General features: G+C 45.6%; 1 protein-coding gene across 4 annotated transcripts in view; it reads left to right on the forward strand.

Moving 5' to 3' along the window:
* RNF168 (ring finger protein 168) overlaps nucleotides 1–25,811 on the forward strand; it is a 1,249,390-nt gene that overhangs the window by 945,612 nt on the left and 277,967 nt on the right. For all 4 annotated transcript variants that reach the window (XM_044070341.1, XM_044070340.1, XM_044070342.1 and 1 more), the window contains exon 6: nucleotides 7,676–7,754. In XM_044070341.1, the coding sequence (XP_043926276.1) occupies nucleotides 7,676–7,754 (79 nt within the window). The remainder of the gene's footprint in view (nucleotides 1–7,675; nucleotides 7,755–25,811) is intronic.

Raw genomic sequence — 25,811 nt, forward strand, 5'->3', positions numbered from 1 at the left:
GAGCGTCGGCGCTGGTGAGCTCGGCCCCGACATCGGCCTCAGAGCCTTCCCTGTCGGTGCGGCCTGGGGTTCCTACCTCTTCGGAGCGGGGGCCCTCTGGCCTTTCTGATAGGGGAGCCTTCGAGGTGATGAGGAGCATACTAGCCTCAGGGCTTAGTCAACGGTCAGCTCCATCAGCTCCTCCCACCACAGTGCCTGCTGATGTCTCTTCTCACTCTCTTGCTCCCGGACCCAGAGATCCAACGCCTCAGGTTTCCCCACTGGGAATTTCTTCCTCTTCCGAGGCTTCTCCTGACCTGTCAGCGGAGCCTCTGCGTAAGAGGACATGTAAGAGGAAGCATGTGGACTCCTCTCAGTCTATTACATCTGACACCGACTTGGATGAGTCGGAGGGATCCCCAAAGTCCCCCTCTGAGGATGTTTCTTTCTCAGACATCTTGGAAATCCTGAAGCAGAGGGGGAACTGGTCTTCCCTTAATCCTTCCAAGGACGAGTCGGTGCACCTGGAGGCGTTCGGTTCTCGACCCTCCACCTCCTGGGTGTCTCCACCTTTCGACCCCCTTATGGAAGTAGTGGCTCGGAAGGCGTGGTCGGCCCCGGATTCAGTGGAACCCACCCCTCGGAGGCCATCTAAATTTATTACGGCACCAGTCGACAAGCAATTGGTGTACCGGTGGATGCCATGGTGGTGGCTGCAGCCACCAAGAAGGAACTAGCTGATCCTTCGGTACCTGTCCATCCTCCTAATAAGGATTCTAGGACCATGGATAGGTAGGTAAGCGGATGTTTTCTTCAGCGACCTTTGCCATGCAGTCTCTGAATTACCTGCGTCACTTCACCCGCCTTCAGAGAGATATTCTCAAAGAGTTGGGAGAAGTCTTACAGGATCCATCAGCTGCTGGGTCCCAGGATAAAATAAACTCACAGCTTGGAACCCTGAACTCGATTGTTAACTCCTCCATGCGTCTGATTTCATATGCAGCCGATGGAGCGAGTAGGGCCGCAGGCACAGGAGTGGCCTTAAGGCATCACGCCTGGATGCGGCTGTGTAATTTCGCGGACCCTTTCAAGGCGTCCTTCACAAATTCCCCCTTTGATGGTTCGGCTTTGTTCGGACCTTAAGTGAAAGACACCTTGACCAGATGCGAGCAAGATGGCAAGACTCTTTCTGCCATAGGAGTCCGTTTCTCCACCTCTTCAAGACCATACCCTAAGGGTCAGAAGGGTGGGAAAATGTGGTTCCGCAAATCTCAAGGAGTCACGTCTGACGCAAGAGGTCAGTTTACCCCAGAGGCAGAGGGGTAACAACAACAGACGCTGCCCTAGGGGCAGAGGGGGTCCACAAAACCAGGGTAGCAGGGAGCCTGTCTCTGACAAACCCTTTCAGCATCCCTGAGATGTTGCCCGATTGTCCACCTTCGGAGGCAGTCGGGGGAAGATTGTCGCTGTACCCAATAGCCTGGCTTTCCCTTACTCAAGACAAATGGGTAGAGTCGATCATATCCGAGGGTTACAAAATTCCCTTTATCCAAACCCCAATTTAACAAAAGGGAACCCTTCCAGACGTTCCACCCGGTCTAAGGGAACTAGCAGTATTAGAAATATCAAAACTGCTAGCAAAAAGAGCCATCCAGCCAGTCCCAGCAGACCAACTAGGATCCGGAATCTACTCAAGGTTCTTTTTAGTACCGAAAAAGACAGGGGACTGGAGACCAATATTAGATCTCAGCAAACTGAACAAGTTTGTAAAGAGAACAAGATTCCGGATGGTCACGCTACAGTCCATTCTGCCCTTTCTAGGCAAGGACAATTGGATGTGCTCTGTGGACCTACAGGATGCGTACTATCACATCAAAATTCACAGGCGCTCCAGAAGGTTTCTCCGCTTTCGGCTGGGGGCCAGTCACTACCAATTCAGAGCCCTGCCCTTTGGTCTCACTACAGCCCCCAGAGTGTTCACCAAATGTATGGCAGCGGTTACGGCTCACCTGAGATGGCAAGGATTCCAGGTGTTTCCATATCTAGACGACTGGCTCCTCACCGCCACCACCAGGCATCAACTTCTCCAAGCCACAGCTTACACCATTCACATTTGCAGAGGGCTAGGAATCTCTATAAATTTGGAAAAGTCTGCCTTGTCAGTCTATTACTTTTGTAGGCGCCAACTTGAACACCGTACAACTTTCAGCAAAGTTAACAGACCAAAGAGTCTTAGATATTCAAAACCATGTCCAAATTCTTCTTCAGAGCGACAAAATTCAGGCCAGGTTTGTCCTGAAAGTATTGGGTCTTATGGCGGCCTCCATAACACTTCTTCCCCTTGCACGTTTTCACATGCGTCTTCTACAGTGGATGCTGTTCGCCCAATGGTCTTTTCAGCAACTCCCCATGAACCACAAGATCACGATAACTCAAACTTGCAAAAGTCATCTGTCCTGGTGGATATTGTCCCCTCAAGTCCATCAGGGCAGACCCTTTGTTCCTCCTCCCCCGGTCGCCACGGTGACATCGGACGCCTCCCTGATCGGGGTGGGGGGGCATTTTCAGGGCAGGATGGTCCATGGCACTTGGCAACCTTTTGAGCGCCACCTGCACATAAATGTCCTGGAGATGAGAGCAGTGCTTTTAATGTTGCAAGCTCTCCACGACTCACTTCCCCTAGGAACTATGGCAATTTAAACGGACAATATGTCCGTAGTGTGGTACATCAACAAGCAGGGCGGAACCAAGTCCTATCCCCTGTGTCGAGAGGCACTCAGACTTTGGCAATGGGCGATCTCCTCTCAGCGGTTTCTGATAGCAACGCATATCCCCGGGAAGTCCAACTTCATAGCGGACAGGTTGAGCAGAGCCATACTCATGCCGCACGAGTGGTCTCTCAAACAATCGGTAGCGGGAGAGGTTTTTCAGAAGTGGGGTCTTCCTTGCTGCGATCTTTTTGCTACATCCCAAAACAGCAAATACCCCGACTTCTTCACCCTCTTCCCCCTTCCAGGCCATCCCCTCAGAGACGCTCTAGTCCAAGATTGGCCTCGGGGACTTCTCTATGCCTTTCCACCTTTTCCTCTAATTCCACAAGTAATTCAGAAAGCAATCACCTTGAGAGCCAAGTTGATTCTCATTGCCCCTTATTGGCCTCGACAGATATGGTTTCCGTTCCTACATCATTATCTTTTGGTGCAGCCTTGGCATCTGGACCCAGCTCCAGATCTGTTGACCCATCAGTCGAGGCAGCTACACCAATCCCTACATTCTCTCAACCTCACTGCTTGGTTTCTCCACTTCTGTCCTTAGCCAGGCTTCCTATGATTTCTAATCTCGTCCGGGATATCATAGTAGCTTCCCTTAAATCTTCCACCAGAAAGATTTACACTAGTAAATGGAAACGTTTCTCCTTCTGGGCAAAGGTAAGGAATATAGATCCTTTTACTGCCCCAATTCATTCGGTCTTAGACTTCCTAGCCGAAATTTTTCATTCAGGGTCTTCTGCCTCTACAGTAAAGGTTCAGTTGGCAGCCATATCGAATTTTCATACAGGCTTATCGGACCACAATATCATGTCCAATAAGCTTTGCAAAGCCTTCCTTAAAGGTGTATATTTACTTAGGCCTCCGATCAAAGATCCTCCACCTCAGTGGGATCTTAATTTAGTCTTAACATCCTTAACCCCCCCCCCCCCCCTTTGAACCTGCGGTCTCCTGTTCATTGAAATTTCTTTTATGGAAGACACTTTTCCTAGTCGCCATTACTTCTGCTAGGAGAGTATCGGAGCTTCACATCCTCTGCATTCGTCCTTCCTACTTAATCTTCCACAAAGACAGAGTTTCTCTAAGGACTAATCCATCCTTCTTACCCAAGGTGGCTTTGCAGACAAATTTGAATCAATCAATTGATCTCCCAGTTTTTTTCCCAAACTATACTAATAGAGCGGAGCAAAAGCTACATTATCTAGATGTTCACCGCCAGCTCCGGTACTATCTGGATAGAATTAATCAAATAAGGAAATCTGATCAACTGTTTTTATCGTATGCAGAAAATAAGAAAGGCCTTCCTGTTTCCAAGGTAACCCTATCTAGATGGCTGTCTTCTGTGATTACATCTATTTATCAACTCAGAGGCAGGGAATTATCTTCTAAGCCAAAAGCCCATTCAACTAGAGCACTAGCTACATCTACAGCTTTTCAAGCTAGACTACCAATAGACACTATCTGTGCGGCAGCCACATGGGCCTCTCCTCATACCTTTGTTTCGCATTACAAATTGGCCATGGCCTCCAGGGACAGAGCAACATTTGGTTCCACCATTCTTAAGAGTCTGTTCCAATAAGCCACCCAGGATGAAGGTGCTAGGGACGCGGACCCATCCAGCAAAAAATGAAGGCGAGATTGACAACTTAACATTGAGAAGTTATGTATCTACCATAAACGTTCCATGTTAGTTGTCTTCTCTCGCCTTCTTTCTTGCATCCCACCCACCATCCCCCTAGCCTGGACAGACCGAGAAGGTCTTCCCTTCTTTGAAGGGTCCTTTTATTCCTTTGTTCACTATCTAGTTGTCCTAGGATATATATATATATAGTGTAAATAATTATCTTTGGAGGTTTTTTATTCCTCTTCCTCCTCCTCCTTCCAGTTGGAGGATTTTGTTTTATTGGCCTATGCTAGGTTTTTCAGCTTCCAAACGAGATCTGGGGAGTTATTGCTTCGGACCATGGGATATAGGGTTGCCTCGTGCCGGTAAAATAAGCTCTCGAGCTTTAGTAAGTGGCCGAGTCGGAGCCGAGGATCGGCTCCGAACCCATCCAGCAAGAAAGAAGGTGAGAGAAGACAACTAACATGGAACGTTATGGTAGGTACATAACTTCTCATTATTCAAGAGTCCAACAGTCCCTGGGCCTTGCCAGTGGTACTGGTGCCAAAGAAGGATGGCAGCACCAGGTTCTGTGTGGATTACAGGAAATTAAATAGTCACACAGAGTCAGATGCTTACCCTATGCTTAGGACAGATGAGGCCCTAGAGCAGCTGGGTGGGGCTAAGTATCTTACAACCATTGATCTTACCAAGGGTTACTGGCAGGTGCCCTTGACTCCCAGTGCCAGAGAGAAGTCAGCCTTTGTGACTCCTTTTGGCTTGTACAAGTTCACAAAGATACCCTTTGGGATGAAGAATACCTCGATGACTTTCCAGAGGCTGGTGGATAATATCCTAGCAGGAGCAGGAGGATTTGCCCTTGCTTACCTAGATGATACTGCCATCTACAGCCATTCCTGGCCAGTGCACCTTTAACATGTCAGGGAGGTGCTGGGCAGACTACAGAGGGAAGGGCTGTCCAGTAAGCCGAGCAGATGTCAGGTGGATATGGCAGAGGTCTCCTACCTAGGACATAGAGTGGGGATTGGTAAGATAAGGCCAGAACCTGTCAAAGTGAAAGCTATTCAGGCATGGCCTGCACCTGTTACCAAAAAGCAGGTGAGGGCATTCTTAGGGACAGCAGGGTACTGCAGAAAGTTTGTCCCCAGTTATTGTACCATAGCTGCTCCCCTCACAGATCTGACAAGGAAGAACAGGCCAGACAAGGTAGTGTGGACCCTAGCATGTGAGGAGGCATTTCAGAAGCTTGAAGAAGCTGTGGGAGGACCCCCTTTGTTAACCAGTCCAGATTACAGCAAAGGATTTGTTGTACAGGTGGATGCTTTGAACCATGGGGTGGGGGCTGTACTTAGCCAGAGTTCTTCAGAGGGGGAAGAGCACCCAGTGGTTTATCTCAGTCGTAGGCTCCAACCCAGGGAGGAATGCTATGCAGCTGTAGAAAAAGAATGTCTAGCCATAGTGTGGGCACTGCAAAAACTTCAGCCTTATCTGTATGGAAGGAAATTCACTATTATGACAGATCACAACCCTCTAACATGGTTAAACAGAGCCAGTCAGCAAAATGCCAAGTTGCTAAGATGGAGCCTGGGGTTACAAGCATATATGTCAGTGCAACACCGCAGTGGGAGTAGCAATGCCAATGCAGATGGGCTCTCAAGACAGGGAATGGGGTGAGGTACCGTCAGATAGTCCTAACCCTTTCAAGCGGCATTTCTCAAGGGTCACTTGAAAAGCTAGCTTGAGTTCTCCAGGGGGGAAGAGATGTGAAGATTGGGGAAGATGGGCGAAAGCTGCCAGTGTAGTCAAATAGAATTTGATACATAATTCTATCATTTATATAAATAAATGTAAAATACAAGCTTGTGTTCTAACATGAAAGAAAACGCTGTAAAATGTGAACTTCAGGATTGTTGCAACATTGCCATCTGCTGTAAGGAAACCAAGCCAAGCATTTCAAATGTTCTTTGAAGTTACAATTATCTAAAAAGTGGTGCTGAAGCGACTGGCTGAACACATTCTTTCTATTGTCTTAACTTAAGGAATAATTGTATACGTGTGAAATGTCTTTTATTGTTGTAGTTTCCTGATTGCTAAATAATGCAGTTTGTGGCCTGGGAGCTCCAGTCTAAGTGACAAAATTATATAATGTGTATACTGGGAAAAGCCTAAGTGTCAAAATGATGTAATCTGAGAGGGCCTTAGCAGAGCTGTTTGTTAGTGAGTTTAAAACTGTTGTTGAGAGAGAGACTAAAAGCATTTTGTCTTGTACTATCAATCCCAACACTGCTTATGCTGTTTATTTATGTAAGTAAGATTGTAGCACTGTGTTTTCTCTTAAGAATAGCTAAAGATTAGAAAGTCAGATTGTTTTTATTTGACATCAGACCTGTCCTACTGTATTATTTTAAGTTTCGGTGTGATCTCTGAACTCCTAGATATCTCTGTGGTGTAGTGTATTGTCTTGTGTTTTAATTATTTATTATTAAATATTTTAAAAACCTTTACCTGTGGCTGGTTTGTGTAGAGACAAAGTAAGCTCTAGAGTACATTGCATATTTATAGAGTATTGTACTAAGCCTTAGACTGAATAGTCACATTACCAATTGTATAATAATATTGCACAGTAATAATTGGACACCCTTTTAAGGGCCTTTGGGTAGCTGTTAATTTTTAGCTACTGGTGGTAGAAATTACTACTGTATAGTCTGGGTAAAGGGGCACAGCTGGAGAATCTGTGTAAGCCTTTCCCAGGAGTGTCTGTGAAGTTGTATAAATATGTATCTCAAAGTGTGTGTGGTGTGTCAGCTACCTGGGCAGGGACATGAAGCACTGGTGGGACAGAGAGGGTCCTGGAGGTGCCAGCTAGGCTGAGATCTGGACCCTATAGCTGCGCCGGTGGGGAGTCTTATTGGGGACCTGGAGAGCAAGGGAGCAACTAGCCCCAGACTGGCTGTGATCTCTGTGTGCACTTAAGGGAAATTGTACTTTACTGTGTGTATTTGTTCTCCTTTCCTCTTCTATGAGACTACCTCCCTGGTGTTAGTGTTGAGGATTGACACTCCTTGATTGCTGGGCCAGGGCAGGGTCTTCACAATTGGTACTGTAAAGTGTTAACATATGTCTGCTTTGCCACTTGTGCTTTTGCTTGGATAAATGCTCGTCATTTTGCTTGTGTGTAAAGTTTCAGGAGAAAACTGCTAAGTTGCTGATCAGCCACAACCTGGCAAATGATAAGTACGTTTGTAGTAATGTTTTATAACTTGGTTATGGTGTACTTCTTTAAATGTCTTGTTGTTTTGTTTAGGTACCTCTCTCCAGGTGCACAACAGAGTTTATCATCACAACTGCAAGAGAATGAAAGCTGTGGCTCTTCTAGTAACACGGTGGGAATTATTTTTTTAAAAGTCAATTTATTAAATTACTGTTTTTAGTCTCTAACAAATCCAGTTATTGAGCTTTATCCATATATATGTTTTCCTACAACTACAAACTTCCTTTATAAGGCATTCCAGAAGCCCAAGAAGTTTTTGTTGAGCACTTTGGTATTGCTGCAGCATGTAAACATAGAGTAAAATAAGTAAATAACAGAATCTGCATGCATTACTTGTTGCTTTGTTGTCATGTAATCCTTAAATAACCTTTTGAGAAGTCTTAGAACCCATTTGCACGAGTCATACTCCCACAGCCCACATAGTGTAATCATACACCTAATTTAGGAGGCATGTAGTTCCTTACATTTCCCTATTGTTTTTCCATTATTTGCACTATCCAGCTCACTTTTTGTCAATAGGAAAGTGACTGCGTTCTATATAGGGACGGCCTTTATGAGCCTATGTTATGCTGGTATAGCTATCACATCCTTTAGACACTTTCCTTGGTGGACCTGTAGTAAGGATTATCCTTTGTACTATATTTGTTTTTCTCTGATCTTCTACCATCACATTCTGTGACCTCCTGTGCTGCACTAGGAGTGTGGACCATACTTTTTTGCTCTTACATTTCCCATTTTGTGTAGTTTTGGTGAGGACTGTCAGATTAATACAGTTTTTTTCTAGGTGAGTATAAAATGTATTTGCATAGCTAATAGCTGTGCCAGCATTTTGGGTGTTACAGTCATACTTGAACTTTAAGATTTCTTCGGAGAATTGTAGACAGTTTTTACATTTCAAGTCTTTGAATACTGGCATATTTCAATCTGTTTCATAGATTCATAGAAGAAGGTTACTGCAGCCATTTTAATTTTAGCCTAGCCAATCCCTTGTGAGACTCAAACCCTGCACCTTGTGACAGTTTGTGATCAGATAACTTGGGGAGTGGTATACCATCGGGGTAGTGCTTATAGATGTTATATTTGTAAGGACCAAGTCACGAACGTTTTACCGTCTAGTTGGTTCTTTGAGTTTTTAATCCAGGGAATTCTTGTTTATGAAATTTTGGACATGACATATACAGTGCTCTGTAGTCCTATCTCGCCTTCATTCTTGTATACGAGTCTGCTCCGACTCGGCCTATTACAAAGCTCAAAGTCTCTTAGTTGGCTCGTGGCTAGGTAGGTATCCCATAGTGCACTAGTACAATCCCCAGGTCTCGTTTGCCGCATCTACGAGTTCAGAAGTACTTCTTGCTTGGCCGTGGCTAAGTTCAAATTTTTTTTCTTTATTATCGCTTTACCGATTATATAGCTAGTTATCTTATTAGATAGTGCTTAGTAGTGTTAGAAGAAAGTGTTTTTGCTCTTTAAATTAGTTAGTTGGCAGTCATTACATTTTAAAATCTGCTGGCAGGTTGCCCTCACTCGGCCTGACATCTGTATATTTTCAAAGTATTTTTTTTGACAAGAAGCTGCCCCTGAATGAAAAATGAATGTAATCCGACTACCACCGCGATAAAAAAAACGCGAAAGAAAGGACAGAGAAAAGGCAGTCGAGATCAAAATCGATCCCTGATACCCGCTACCTTCGAGTTGCAGGCCTCTACCGACACCCATGTGGAGATCGGCATGCCGCAAGATACACAAGGTATTGGACTGACGGATGTATCTCCCTCGGATGGGTCCGGAGCCGCTGAGCAGGCACCGGCTTCTGAGGGTGTATTCAGACCTCAACATTTGTATATCAAACTGACAGCTGCAAAACCAAAGACAAAAGCAACTTCTAAAACTAAAAAACTGATGCATGAGCCATGTGCACAGGCCTCTATGCCTAAAAAAACAGATGATCAAAATGGCTGAAGACCTTATTAGGGGTACCCATCCCCCTCCTGATAAGAGGCCTAGGCGAGACACTGATTATGAATCTTCAGATCAGGTTTCTATTTCTTCTGATTCCTCTTCTAATCAGGAATTATCTATACCTCCTTATGAGGATTCTGATGCTGAGGAGTCTATTCCATCTACATCTCCTCCTGAGGATTATTCATTTGGAGAAACCTTGCATATTTTGAAGGAGCATATTCACTGGGAGAGTCAAGACCTCTCAGAATCAAAAGAGAGACTCCGGGATTTCCTTCTTCTCCCTCAGCACAGGCCTTTAGCCATTTCCTCCTGTTTTAGACATTGTGGATGATGTGTTTTCGGAATCAAGCTTGACCCCTGACTCCTTACCTCCGTCTCCCAGTAAGCCTGACAGATATTACAGGGTCCCTGACTCATACATTTTTGTTTAGAAACCTTGCTGCTGATCCTGTAACTATTTCACAGGGTCCAAACGGAGTTAAGGCCTCAACAGCAAAAAATCCTACCCCCTCTGACAGATATTCAAGGGCACTGGACAGATGGGGGATAAAAGGTTTATACATCTTCAACCTTGGCAATCAGGGCTTTAAACTGTCCATTTCATATGCTTAAGTATCAACAACATGTTATGGGATTGCTGAAACAGAAAATGATGATGATTTCAGAATGTGCAGAAAATAAGGAATTGCAGGAATTACTGCATGCAGCTGAAGAAGTTGGAAAGCATACTTTGCAATGTGGGTTTGATTCCTTAGAGGCCTCCTGCAGGGCCGCAGTTGCTGGATCTGTGATTAGGAGGCATACCTGGTTAAAGGAACAACATTTGTCTGATCATGTTAAAGCTAAATTACTAGATGCACCTTTACAGAATGATTCTCTGTTTGGTATTAAGGCAGAAGAGGTTTTAAAGAAAATGGAAGACAAAGCTAAGTCTATGCAAACTGTTAAAGACTTCTTACAAGTGCAGCCACCAAGATTCAGTAGACACTGGCCTACAGAAAATTGGTCCGTTCCTGTGTCAGACAGAGCTCAAAGGGGCAAATCCAGACGCCTTTAGGGTTCCAGATACCAGGCGCAAGATTCATACAGGTCAAAGCAATGGGGCGCTTCCACCTCCAAATCTGGAGGAGATAAAGCGCAAACCTACAGAAAGCAATCCCAGTGACTTCCCTCTGCCTACACCAAGCACTTATCTTTTGGCAGCACCCATAGGGGGAAAGCTAGCACTTTTTGCTCAAAATTTGTCAGTTAATAACCCAGGACAAGTGGGTACTAAACTTAGTATCACAGGGATACAGATTCCATTTCCACACTCTGCCAATGGCAAATGGTTGGCCAGATCTGCCAAAAAAATTAATGGGCAGAGGCAGAGAAACAGGTTACGTCCCTCATGGATATGGGGGGCATTCAGATAGTACCAGAACAGGTAAAAGGGCAAGGTTTTTACTCAAGACTGTTCTTGGTACCCAGAAAGGACAAGGCCTGGCGGCCAATACTGGATTTATCAATTTTGAACACATACCTGGACATTAGAAAATTCAAAATGCTGACTTTGCAGCAGCTTCTGCCCATGCTGGGCAAGAATGCTTGGCTGGTGACTTTAGACCTAAAACAGGCATACCTGCACGTCCCAATAAGGGAATCATGCAGAAGATACCTCAGTTTCAAGGCTGGCTTAATGCATTACCAATTCTCTGCACTGCCCTTTGGCTTATCTACTGCACCCAGGGTCTTTACAAAGTGCCTGGCAGGAGTAATTGCATTTTGCAGACAAAGAAGTATACAAATATATCCTTACTTGGTCGACTGTCTCATTCAAGCAGAGAACAAGGACAGTCTTCTTTGACACCTGGCGTTTGTGAAAAAGCTTCTAACATGCCTAGGGTACACAATAAACTAAAATAAATCATAACTGGTACTCTCTCAAAAGATAACATTCCTGGGTGCAAGCTTGAATACAACTGCCCAGATGGCTTACCTCACGCCAGACAATCAAAGGCAACTGACTACTTACTTCAAACTGATGTCAACAAAAACCCAGTCTTCTGCAAGACAAATTCTGCCGGCTCTGGGCTTCATGGCATCCTGCATCCTACTGATTCCATATGCAAGACTGCATATGAGGAAACTTCAATGATACCTAAAAGGTTTATGGAGTCAACATTCTCACAGTCTGGAAACAGTGATTCCTCTCATTCCCTGCCTGCAACAGGAGTTTTTATGGTGGGCAAAAGCATGTCCCCAAAACATGGGACGGCCATTCACTCTACCCCCTGCCAATCAAGCCATAACAAGACGCATCAGATTATGCCTGGGGGTCCCACATGGCAGAAAGATTCATTCAGGGCATATGGTCACCAAAACAAATGCATCTGCATATCAACCAGAAAGAGATGCTAGCTGTTCAAAATGCCCTAACAGCCGTTAAGGACTTACTTCATCCAGGACAACTACTGATAAAGATGGGACAACACCATAGTCACGCGGTATATAAACAAGGAAGGGGGCACACATTCATACCCCCTTTGCAGATTAGCCATGGCACTGTGGGACACAGGTTTGACCTACCAAATACATCTTCAAGCTCAATTCCTGCCAGGAAAACAAAACACTCTAGCAGACGATTTAAGCAGAAACCTTGTGGATCCTCATGAGTGGAAACTAAATCCACAAGTCTTCAGCATGATAGCAGAGAAATGGGGAAGCCCAGACATAGATCTATTTGCCTCTCCTCAAAATTATCAGTTGAAAAGATTCTGCACAAGGACTTATCACAGACAAGCATGGAAAGTGGATGCCCTATCCTTCAGTTGGAAAAACCTATCAGTTTACGCCTTTCCTCCTCTGCCTCTTCGCACCAAGGTCCTCCTAAAAGTCAGACAAGAGAAACCAAAGATGATACTAATTGCCCCGGACTGGCCCCGCCAATACTGGTACCCAATCCTAAGGAACATGTCTCAATACCCAGCTTGGACCTTGCCTCAAGACCACAACTACTGTCCCAGCAAAACAATCAGATCCTGCACAATCAACTACAGACTCTGAACCTGGCAGCATGGCTGATCATGTAGTCATACAAACACCACCTCTCAGTAATGCTGTGATGGATGTAATTTTGGAAGTCAGAAGGCCTAGTACTAGAAAATCGTATTCTGACAAATGGAAGAGATTCTATGCTTGGAATCAAGCACAAGGAACTGATACAGCAGAACCAAACATTCCTCAGATATTGCAATACTTAACTGAGATGCTTGACAAAGACCTATCTTTCTTATCAATTAGAATCCATGCCTCTGCCATTTCGGCTCATTACAATACAGAGCCACCAATCTTTTCTCATCCTTTACTAAAGCCGTATCTTAGAGGAGCCAAAAATTTAAGGCCTCCTAGAAGATCACCATTGCCTGCATGGGACCTCAATTATGTGTTGGAAAAGCTCACCCTGCCTCCATTTGAACCAGCTGCTACCGCTGATATAAAGTTCTTATCATGGAAAACAGCTCTGCTACTAGCAATTACTTCAGCAAGAAGAGTTTCAGAGCTACAGGCCCTCATGGCTGTAGAGCCTTTTTGTCATATTTTAGCCAGACAGGGTATCTCTGAGGACATATCCTACTTTTATGCCTATGGTGGTTGCCAGTGTGGCTCTTAACCAAGCAGTTCATCTGCCAACCTTCTATCCAAATCCGCAGAACAAGGGGGGGAGAGTTCTGCATTCCTTGGACATACACAGACAGCTAAGATTCTACTTAAGCAGGACTAAAGCTCTAAGAAAAACTGAGCAATTACTAGTGACATATGCTGCGGGATCAGAAGGCAAGGCTATTTCAAAGCAGACAATTTCAAAGTGGATAAGCGACTGCATCCGTTTCTGCTACTTACACCATGGTAAACCTATGCCCAAGGGCATTAGGTCTCATTCCACCAGAGCTGCAGCTACTTCAGCAGCCTTTCTAAGGGGAGTACCAACCAAAGACATTCTAGAGGCTGCTACTTGGAGTTCTGTTCACACCTTTACAAAGCGTTATCATTTGTCTCTCTACTCTAAATCCAGGGCAGGCTTTGCCACTGCAGTTCTGCAGGGCCTTATAGCTGCTCCTAATGCTGTTTAGCTCCAGCCTCACAACTATAGCTTTGGGATTTTACCTAAATGTAATGACTGCAACAGTGAAGCACAAAGAACATAGTACAGTTGTGTACACTTACCATAAATGTAGATGTTCGAGTGTATTCACTGTTGCAGTCCAGGTTACCCTCCCACCATCCCCCTGTCATTCTGGAGTTTATCTTTACTTCTCTATCTTCTACAACCTATGTGGTATATGAAGGTAAAGTTTATATTGATGCATGTGTGTATGTATGTATGTGTGTGTATATATATATATATATATATCTATATATATATATCTTTGCTACCTTTTTGGGGGCTGGCGTCGGCTGCATGTTTTATACCCCTGACGACCTGACGTCATGGAAGAGGAGACAGCAACCGACGCAGGACCCAAGACTTTGGAATTCAGGCCGACTGAGGGCAACCTGCCAGCAGATTACCCAAATGTATTGACTGCAACAGTGAATATGCTCGAACATCTACATTTATGGTAAGTGTACACAACTGTACTTTCCCATTTGGTATCCTGTGTGCTAGTTTTGATTAGCCTTTATATCTCATAGGTCCGCTTTTAGTTAGGACCTCATTTTCTTGCTTATTTAATTTATATATATATATATATATATATATATCTATATATATATATATATATATATATATATATATCTATATGTATATATATATATATATATATATATATATCTATATATATATATATATATATATATATATATCTATATATATATCTATATATATATATATATATATTGTGTGCATTGTTTTTTGCTAGTCTTGTTGCAGTCTTTTCTCTATGGGCCCGCGTTTGTATTCTGACTCCTAGAAATTGAAAGCTTGCGTGCAGTGTTGTTTGCTTGATTCTTTACCTGCTACTAATTTTCTGGCCTTCCTACGACTTAGCCTATCTAGCTAGGTCCGTTTAAGTTAGAGGACCTAGTCCTCTGCTATTTTCCTTTTTCCTCAGGACTAGGCCAGTTTAAGTTAGAGGACCTAGTCCTCTTTACTCACTCCTTTGTGTGTGTGTGTGTGTGTGTGTGTGTGTGTGTGTGTGTGTGTGTGTGTGTGTGTGTGTGCGCTTCTGCTTGTTAGGCCTAGGCTCGTTTAAGTTAGAGGACCTAGTCCTCGTTGTGCTTGTTGTGTACCTGTTTCTTATATAGCTGTTCAACATGTCTAAAGATTCTAAAGACCACAAACCTTTGGGTTTCAAAAAATGCATAAAGTGCTCCCAGAAGATGTCAATTACGGATGACCATAGTAATTGTGTATATTGTCTCGGAGCCATTCATTTGCAGGAAACTTGTTCTGCCATTCCTTTAGCCCCAGAGTTCTCCAGGAGTGGAAGAACAAGTTAATTTTGAAAGGTCTCCTCAAGCCTTCCTTCGAGGAAGACTTTCTTCATCAAAATCACCTTAATCCAAAAAAGAGAAGGTCAAGTCGGCCAAGAAGCATTCTCCGACGCTGACTAGTGTATCGGAACCTCCTCAGAAACCATCAAAACTTGACAACACTTCTACCTCCTCGGCCCCACTGTCCTCGGAGCCGGTCGAGGTTGTCGATGTTGGCACTGCATTGTCGGCCCCAAGCCTTTCAGAGCCGAATACTGAAAAATTGCATCAGAGCTGGTCCAGAGATCCTTTGGTGGTCTCCCCAATCTTAAGAGCTCCAATTTTACAGAGATCCAGATTGCCTACCCTGTCATCCAGATCCTCCAAGAGCTTATCAGAGGAAGACGTGGAGAGAGAGTAGTGCTTAAACTCCTGAAGTAGTCTGCTTTGCCCATATTGTTGTTGGCTCCGACCCAGTTGGTTCCGGAGCCACCTGAGTCCATTCTCCCTGTTGTGGTTCCTCCGAGCTGAGTCAGACCTTCGGAGCCAGAGTTTTTGGTGCCCCTCAAGCACTGACCTCTATCTCAGCACCTACTCTCTCTCTCATCAGCAGAGACCCCCAGCCTCAGGAGCCCCCATTGAGTGGCCCCCAGTCTTCCTAGACCTCCCCAGAATACCCTTCTGAGGAGCCCCCTCAGAAGAGGACATGCAAGAGGAAGCATGTAGACTTCCCGGATGAGTCCATTAATTCAGACATTGACATTGAGGAGTCAGAAGGGTCCCCCAAGTCGTCCTCTGATGTCTCCTTTATTGACATCTTAGAGATCCTTAAGCAGAGAGGCGGCTGGCCCACTGTCACCCCTTCTGATTAGGATTCAGTGTACCTGAAGCCTTTTGGGTCTCAACCTTCAGCCTCTTGGGTGTCTCCACCTTTCGATGAACTCTTAGACCTGTTTAGTTGGAAGGTGTGGGAGACTCCTGATGCTGTGGAGCCAGTTGCCAGAAGACCCAATAAATTTCTGTCTTCCTCAAAAGAGAAAGATTTTTTTGTCCAAGGGCGTGCCTTTAGATGCCATGGTGGTGGCAGCGGCCACTATGAAGGAGCTAGCAGAGACTTCTTCATCTGTCCATCCGCCAAATAAGGATTCCCGAATGATGGATAGATACAGGAAGCGCATCTTTTCTTCAGCGGCTTTTACTCAGATTGCTGAACTATCTCACACATTTTACTAGGCATCAAAGAGATCTCCTCAAGGAGTTAGGAGATATATTCTTCAAGGTACATCTACTGAAGAAGTCCCTGAGAAGGTTACTGAAGAAGTCCCTGAGAAGGTGTCTGCTTAGTTGTCCACCTTAAATTCCATTTTGCACTCCTTCATGAGGCTGATCTCCTATGCAGCCCGACGGAGTGAGCAGGGCAGCGTGTTCAGGAGTTTCCCTTGGGAGATGCTCCTGGATGCGCTTATGTAATTTTGCGGAGCCTTTCAAGTCTACCTTTACCAACGCCCCCTTTGGCTGTTGTTCATTGAATGCACCTAAGGTAAAAGATACACTCACCAGTTGCGAACAAGAAGGGAAAACTCTCTCTGCCGTGAAAGTACATTTTACCGTCCCCTCTAGACCATATCCCAAGGGTCAGAGAGGTGGTAAGATGTGGTTCAAAAAGTCCCAGAGATTTTTCATGGATGCACAGGGTGACTCCTCTTTCAGAGGCAGAGGAGCAGCTAATGGTAGTCGCCCTAGAGGCAGGGGGGGTCTGCAATACCAGGGAGGCCGTGATTCGTTTCAAGGCCATCCCTTTCAGTGCTCCTGATGTGGGGCCCGGCTCTGCTTCTCTGGAGCCAGTCGGGGGTCGCCTATCTTTGTATCCAGAAGCCTGGCTAAACATCACCCAAGACAAATGGGTACAAAGAATAATCACCAGAGGTGACACCATACCCTTTTCTCTTCCACCCCACACTCGCAAGAAGATCCCAGATGTTCCACCCAATCACAGGGATCAAGCAACGGTAGAAGTGCAAAACTTTCTTGCAAAGAGAGTCATCCAAACCTTCCCCGCAGACCAGATAGGATTCAGAAATTACTGCAGATTCTTTGTAGTGCCAGAACATACAAGGGACTGGAGGCCCATCTTTGGACCTCAGCAAGCTAAACAAATCTGTAAAGAAGGCCAAGTTCCAGATGGCGACACTGCAGTCTATACTCCCTCTGTTAGGGAAAGACAATTGGATGTGCTCCATAAACCTCCAAGATGGGTATACCGTATAAAAATGGACAGAGTATCCATGAGTCACTTATGCTTCTGGCTGGTAGCCAGTCATTACCAATTTCGTGTTCTGCCCTTTGGTCTCACCACAGCCCCAGGGAGTTCACCAAATGTATGGCAGTAGTAACAGCTCACCTGAGAAGTCTAGGGTTTCAAGTGTTTCTGTACCTGAATGACTGGCTTCTGACTGCCACCATCAGAAATCTACTCCTACAAACCAGAGATTCCACCATCCAGCTTTGTTCCCAGCTGAGGATTACAATAAATTGGGAAAAGTCTGCCTTTTCTCCCTCTCAATTTGTGACTTTTATAGGCGCAGAAATGGACACAGTCGCCATGTTAGCTCGTCTACCTGCAGAAAGAATTCAAAATCTCAGACAACAAATTCTCAGTTTACTTCCTCTACAGAAAGTCAAGGCAAAGACAGCGCTGAAACTCTTGGGGACCATGGCCTCCACCATAACATTAGTCCCTCCAGCCCGATTACATATGCAAATTCTCCATTGGCTTCTATCTTCCCAGTGATCTTTTCAACAACTGCCTCTATCTCACCATATCATCATAACAGAGTCTAGCAAAAAGGACCTTCGTTGGTGGATTCAACCCGACCAACTGTGACAACAGGCACTCCATTCCTTCCTCGCCAACCCTTTGCTACTGTGACCATGGATGCCTCACAAATAGTGTGGGGGGCATTACCTAGGCAGGACTGTCCAAGGCACAAGGCAAGATCATGAGGCTCACCTGCATATCGATGTTCTAGAGATGAGAGCAGTGCTTCTAGCATTGCAAGCACTTCACGACTTTCTTCCTCTAGGGACAATAGCAATCCAGTCAGGCAACATGTCAGTGGTATGGTATCTCAACAAGCAAGGAGTTACCAGATCTTACCCCCTTTGTCGAGAGGCCCTTCGTGTTTGGAAATGGGCAATTTCTTCCCAACGCACATCCTGGGGACAACCAATGTGATAGCCGACAAGCTCAGCAAGGCAATCTTGATGCCTCACGAGTGGTCTCTGAATCAGGAAATAGCAGAACAGATCTTCCGCAAATGGGGACAGCCTTGCTGTGATCTCTTCGCCAGTCCGATCAACTCCAAATGCAGCAGCAACTTCTCCCTTATTCCCCCTCCGGGAGAGCCACCGAGAGACGCACTTTTTCACGATTGGCCCCAGGACTCCTTTGTGCTTTCCCTCTCTTTCCTCTCATATCCAAAGTGATTCAGAAAGCAAAGTTATTGGGAAGCAAAATGATTATCATCACTCTTTACTGGCCTCATCAGATTTGGTTCCCCTTTTTCGGGCCTCATCTACTAGACTATCCATGGACTCTGGACCCAGTCCCAGACCTCTTGACACACATGTCAGGCTCCCTTCACCCCTGCCTCCACACCCTCAATTTGACAGCGTGGCTGCTCCAATTCCATCCCTAGTCGGGCTTCATGATTTTTCACCTGCTGTGACCCACATCCTTACGTCTTCTCGTAAACCTTCCACTAGGAAGTTATACACTAGCAAATGGAGAAGGTTTCCTATCTGGGCTTAAGAAAGGAATGTAGATACTTACACTGCTTCCATCCCCATGATTTTAGAATTTTTGTCTGAACTTTTCCATCAAGGATCTGCTGCTGCCACAATTAGGGTCCAGTTGGCAGCGATATCTAATTTTCAATTGAGTCAGCATGAATCAAACCTGATGTCCCAGAGATTGTGTAAAACCTTCTTTAAGGGTGCTACTTTGCTGAGATCTCCCATGGATCTAAACTTTGTGCTGTCCAAACTAACTTCACTGCCCTTTGAACCTGCACATTCTTGCCTATTGAAGTTTCTGTCTTGGAAGACCTTGATCTGAAGTAGTTAACTTCATTCTTTCTGCACATATGGGTATACGGATCCGAGACGGCAAACTTTTCAAGCATCAGCTCCGAGCTCCAAGCTCCTCCCTTACCTATATTACATCACTTCCTCCTATCTAGCCCCAGATCTCGTTTGCTGCTCTGTGAGTCAGCATCGTGGTCTCTGAGCTCTAAGCAAGGTGGTAAGGTTCAGGGACAGCCCGTGCCAAAGCAACCCCAGGTTGTTCCCCTCAGCGAACCCCCGGAGGCTTACGAATCCTCTTGAGAGAGTCCCGCTGGAGAGGAACCTCGTAAGCGCAAGTTTAAGAGGAGGCACTTGGACTCCCCTGAGTCCATTACCACTGATACGGACTTGGATGAAAGAGAAGGGTTCCCCCAGATCACCTACCGAGGACATCTCGTTCTGAGACATTATGGAGATCCTCCGCCAAAGAGGAGGTTGGTCAGCCCCCAAATCCTCTGCGAATGAGTCCTTATTCCTGGAGGCCTTTGGCGCTGGACCATCTACTTCCTGGGTCTCCCCTCCAGCTGACCCTTTGGTTGACCTTATCACCACCAGGGCATGGAAGAATCCTGACACCATAGAGCCTATACCCAAAAGGCCAGACAAAATCCTTTCCCCGCCGTCAGACAGGCAGACATGGTCCAAGGGAGCCCCGGTAGACGCTTTGGTGGTTGCAGCAGCCACAAAGAGGGAACTGGCACAACAGAGTTCCTCGGTTCATCCACCAGACAAGGAGTCCTGGTCGATGGATAGTTTTGGAAAGTGCATGTACTCGTCACTGACATTTTCTGTCCGTGCGCTGAATTACTTGGCACATGTCATCCGACTGCAGCGAGTCCTTATATCAGAACTAACTGAGTCGCCCCCGGAGTCTCTTTCGCAGCAGGACAAGCAGTCCTTTACTGCGAAAATGACTACACTGAAATCAGTGACAAATACCACTATGCGTCTCCTCTCTCATGCTACGGAGGGAGCCGCTAGAGCTGCTGATACAGGCGTTGCCTTGAGGCGACGTGCCTGGATCATGCTGTGTCAATTTGCGGACCCCTTTAAGGCGTCTTTCATCAACGCCCCTTTCGATGGATCATCCCTCTTTGGGAAGACTTTACGTGACACACTAACTCAGAGTGAGAAGGACGGAAAGACTTTGTCAGCTTTCGGAATCCGCTTCTTTAACCCCCAGAAGTCCTATTCCAGGAACCAAAAGGGGCAAAAGAAGATATGGTTCCGGACTTCAGTTTTTTCGTGACACTCAGGAATATTTGTCCCCCAGAGGCAGAGGGGGACAAGACTGACGGCGTCCCAGAGGCACAGGGGGTCCCAGAAACTTTGGGTCTAGGGAACCTTTTTCTGACGGACCCGGACGGCAAGCCTGAGGAGTTGCCCGGCTGCTCTACTCTGGAGGCAGTCGGGGGGAGATTTTCCTTGTATCCCGCGGCATGGGAGTCCATTACTGCAGACCGCTGGGTGCTAAACATCATATCCAGAGGATATTCTGTCCCCTTCATTTCATCTCCCATAACTCCAACACGCCTTCCAGATGTTCCACCCGCTCACAGGGAGGCTGTAGCATTAGAGGTTTCGAAGCTGTTACAAAAATGAGCCATCGAGCCGGTCCCCCCATATCAATCCGGATCAGGCATCTACTCCAGGTTCTTTTTAGTGACAAAGAAAATGGGGGACCTCAGGCCCATTCTGGACCTGTCTATTCTCAACCTGTCGGTAGAGAAACAAAAATTCCGTATGGTCACTCTAGAGTCCATTCTACCGTTTCTGAGAGAATGCGACTGGATGTGCTCATTAGACCTCCAGGACGCTTACTATCACATCAAGGTCCACAGGAGCTCCAGGAGGTTTTTGCGCTTCCGGCTAGGGGCCAGTCACTTTCAATTCAGAGCCCTACCCTTCAGTCTCACCACAGCCCCCAGGGTGTTCACCAAGGTTATGGTGGTTGTAGCGGCTCACCTGAGACTTCAGGGCATTCAGGTATTCCCCTACCTAGACGACTGGCTCTGCTGCATCCACCAAATGTCTCTTGTGTCAGGCCCTACACTACTTCCTCGGCCTGGCTCGCAAGTTAGGCATCACGATCAACCTCAAAAAGTCCCACCTGACTCCGGTTCAGATCTTAGACTTCATCGAGGCACGGTTGGATTCGATTCAAAGATTTTTCTCACCCCAGAAAGGATAGAAAATCTCAGACTCCATGTATCAGCTATCTTGGATCACTCTGTAGTCACAGCAGCCGATGTTCTCAGGGCTCTGGGTTCGATGGCAGCCTCAATCTCTATCCTCCCTCTCGCATGTCTTCACATGAGAGTCCTTCAGTGGAATCTAGCAGTTCAGTGGTCCTGGCTAGACCTTCCGATGAGTTTCCACATCCAAATCAACCGGACATGCAGAAGATCACTTCAGTGGTGGCTTCAATCAGCAGACATTTTTGCGGGGCGCAGCTTTCTAGCCCATCTGGCTCAAGCCACGGTGACCACGGATGCCTCCCAGCTCGGGTGGGGGGGTACTTCCTAGGAAGAATGGTCCAAGGCACGGGGTCCCTTCCAGAGACCAAGCTACACATCAGTGTCCTGGAGATGAGGCCAGTGCTTTTAGCGTTGAGAGCCTTCCACCCTGTCCTACCTCCGGGGACGGTAGCCATTCAATCAGACAACATGTCTGTAGTCTGGTATATAAACAAACAGGGAGGGACCCGATCCTACCCCCTTTGTCACGAGGCCATGAATGTTTGGGAGTGGGCCATATCCACCAGCCGGTTTCTCATAGCAACGCATATCTCAGGACGCTCCAACATTCTAGCGGACAGTCTCAGCAGGGCAATCTTTCTGCCTTATGAGTGGTCTCTGAAACAGTCAGTGGCGGAGAAGATCTTCCTTGTTTGGGGTCAACCTTGCTGCAATCTCTTCACATCTCCTTCCAACACGAAGTGCAGCAACTTCTTCGCTCTGATCTCCCCTCCGGGGGATGTCCCCAGGGACTCTCTAGTCCATACTTGGCCTCCCGTGCTATTGTATGCTTATCCCCCGTTGCCTCCTTATTCCGAAGTTCCTTCAGAGAGCTTGCCGGCTGCAGTGCAAAGTCATTCTCATAGCTCCCTTCTGGCCACACCAAGTGTGGTTTCCCTTCTTATGGTCTCACCTGTTGGCTCCTCCACGGACTCTAGATCCATGTACGGATCTAATTTCTCACCTGTCGGGCATGCTGCTGCCCAACCTGGACAGTCTCAAGCTGACGGCGTGGCTGCTCCAGTTCCCATGATCATCAGGACTCCCGGACTTTCGTCCCCTGTTAAGAATATTCTGATAGCTTCTCTTAAAGCATCCACTAGGAAACCCTACAATAGCAAGTGGAGACGTTTTTGCGTTTGGAACTCTCAACGCAATCAGAACCCGTTTACAGCCCCCGGTCCAGTCATACTGGATTTTTTGGCCAATCTTTTTCTATTGGGCGCAAGTGCTTCCACCATCAAGGTTCAACTGGCTGCTATTTCTAATTTTCATGTAGGTGAAAATAAGGTTGCTCTGGCATCTGCCAAACTGTGTAAAGCTTTCCTGAAGGGCACTTTTTTATTGCGACCACTAGTTAAAGAAACAGTACCCCCCTGGGATCTGACTTGAGCCCTGCAAGCTTTGACTTCTCCCCCTTTCGTGCCAGCCGGTTCAGTTCCAATGAAGTTTTTGTCGTGGGAGACAGGATTCCTGGTTGCCATCACTTCAGCTAAAAGAGTTTCAGAGTTGCAGATCTTATCCTCCTTGCACCCCTATTTGGTTTTCCACAAGGATAGGGTTTTGCTGCGTATGAACCCTTCTTTTCTTCCGAAAGTGTCCTCAGCAGCCAATATCAACCAATCTATAAATTTGCCAGTCTTCTTCCCAAATTTCCAAAATAGAGGTAAACGTAAGCTTCATTTATTGAATGTCCTTAGACAGCTACGTTTTTACCTCCATAGGACTAAACCCTTCCGGAAATCGGATCAATTGTTTGTCTCTTTTTCTAAACCATTTTTGGGCAAAGCAGTTTCGAAAGTGTCCTTAGCAAGGTGGATCACTCTTTGTACTGCACAAGTTTCTAAGGACAAAGGTTTATCTCCTCCTGGTGTATAGAAGGCTCATTCCACTAGGGCAATGACCACTTCTGCAGCGTTCTGGTCAAGAGTTCCGTTAGACGATATCTGTGCACGGCGACTTGGGCCAATTCGCACACATTCATCTCTCATTATAAATTGGATCTTATTTCTAGAGGGAGAGCATCCTTTGGCTCTGCGGTGCTCAGAAATATCCTTCCATGAGGGCCTCCCAGGAATACTAGTAGCTGGGGACTCTTGTCCCATATGTGCAGAAAGAATGAAGTTAACTACTTCAGATATAGAAGTTATGTACTTACCATAGCGTTCCATCTGAGTAGTTAGACTTCATTCTTCTCCACCTTCCCTCCCTCCGTCCCTCTCACTCTTCAGGTTTGTCCTGTTTAGGATTGTGGTTATATTGCCATTTAGTGACAGCAAACTTGATCTGGGGCTAGATAGGAGGAAGTGATGTAATATAGGTAAGGGAGGAGCTTGGAGCTGATGCTTGAAAAGTTTGCCGGTTCGGATCCGTATACCCATATGTGCAGAAGAATGAAGTCTAACTACTCAGATGGAATGTTATGGTAAGTACATAACTTCTATTTTCTAGCAGCCATCACATCAGCTAGACAAGTATCAGAGTTACAAGCACTGTCTATTAAGCCTCCTTATTTGATTTTCCACAGTGACAGAGTTTCTCTTCTTACAAATCCTTTTTTATCCCTAAAGTTTGCTGTCACACTAATTTGAACCAAACCAAAGAATTACCTGTGTTCTTCCCTAATCATTCTAACGCAGCAGAATACAAATTTCATCAACTGAATGTTCACAAGCAGTTACGGTTCTACCTTCACAGGACTAAGGAACTCACAAAGTCAGACCAATTGTTTGTATTCTTTTCTGAATCTAGAATAGGTCTGTCAGTCTGTAAAGTGATCTTATCTAATTGGATTTTCACTTGTATTTCCTTCATTTACTCCTCCAATGGAAAAACTCTACCATTAAGATTAAGGCTCATTCTACATGATCCCAGTCTCCATCTGCTGACTTCCGAGCCAGAGTTCCAATTGATAGCATCTGTGCAGCAGCAACTTGGGATACCCCTCGTACCTTTATTACTCATTACAAGTTGGACCTGACCTCAAGGGGTAGAGCCTTCTTTGGATCCACGGTACTCAGGAGTATTTTCCCTTGAGCCACCCAAGAATAAGGTGCTAGGGACGCTGTCCCATATGTAATAATGAAAGCGAAATATGACTACAGAACATAAAGAAGTTGTGTACTCACCATAACGTTCCATGTTTGTAGTCCATCTAGCCCTTCATTCTTACGAACCCACCCGTCTTCCCCCATCCTGCAAGGATCTGGAGACAGGATAGTCTTAACTTGGTAGGGCGGAGACCTTTGATTATTGTTGTTCTTTCTGGATAACCTTAGTTCTGTCTTTCTATAGTTTAGCAGCAAACAAGATCTGGGGATTGTACTAGTGCACTATGGGATACCTACCGAGTCACGAGCCAACTAAGAGACTTTGAGCTTTGTAATAGGCCGAGTCGGAGCCAAGGATTGGCTTCGAACCCATATGTAAGAATGTAGGACGAGATGGACTACAAACATGGAACGTTATGGGTAGTTGTTATTGTTGTGTCTTTTGGCTTTTTCCAGTTAGGGGTCGCCACAGTGGAACTCCGATCCGCTAATGATTGTCGGTAGATTTTTACGTGCCGAGCTGCCAGCCCTGACGCACAACCTTCACTGAAGGTACGCCCATTCACGCATGTCTCCACACAGAAGACGCTCTAGCTGAGAATCGGATAGGACAACGTCTTACTGTGAGGCGACAATAAATTTTTTTTATGGCATATGTTTCCTAGTTTATCGGTACCTAGTAAGTATTACGGAGTTTGTGTATTTCAGGTTCTTCGAGACTAATTAAGAATTGGATATAACTTTCAGGGTTAACCAAGAAGGCCCTGTAACATGCCATGATTTGGAAGTTAGTTTTATTTAGAGTGAGTTGAATGTCTGTAACTTTGGTTTGTGGATTTCCTCCCTCGAGGTAATGTGGTCTTTAACAAATATGGATACTCCACTACAATTCCTGTTGAGTGTAAAAGCGTGGTAGGTGCAAAACCCTGATATGAATCCACAGATGAATAGTGAAGCTAGGAACCACAGAGGACAGAATCCAACAATCCAAGACACTTTTTATTGATTTAGCACTTTCGTCAAGGTGAAAGGCTTCATCAGAATAACCATGTTTTCTAAAACACATCTTTAAATAACCCACCCCCAACTCACATTAGTTAAAATAAAAACATCACTTCCTCCAAAAAATAAACATCACTTCCTCCAAAAATAAACAATAAGAAAAACTTTTAAAATGTTTTTAAAATATTTGTTATACTGCTGGTAAAAATGCTCGCACATAAAAACAGCATAGATTGCACATTCCTGATAAAAAATAATATTCATCTGTGGATTTATTTAGTTTTGGTCATTCTGTTTCTGGTTTGGTCTTGCAATGGATGACCGTGAACAACCTGGGAG

The sequence above is a fragment of the Protopterus annectens genome, chromosome 4.part1, assembly GCF_019279795.1.
Source record: "Protopterus annectens isolate FY-2018-M chromosome 4.part1, PAN1.0, whole genome shotgun sequence".
In the NCBI taxonomy this organism is placed as follows: domain Eukaryota; kingdom Metazoa; phylum Chordata; order Ceratodontiformes; family Protopteridae; genus Protopterus; species Protopterus annectens.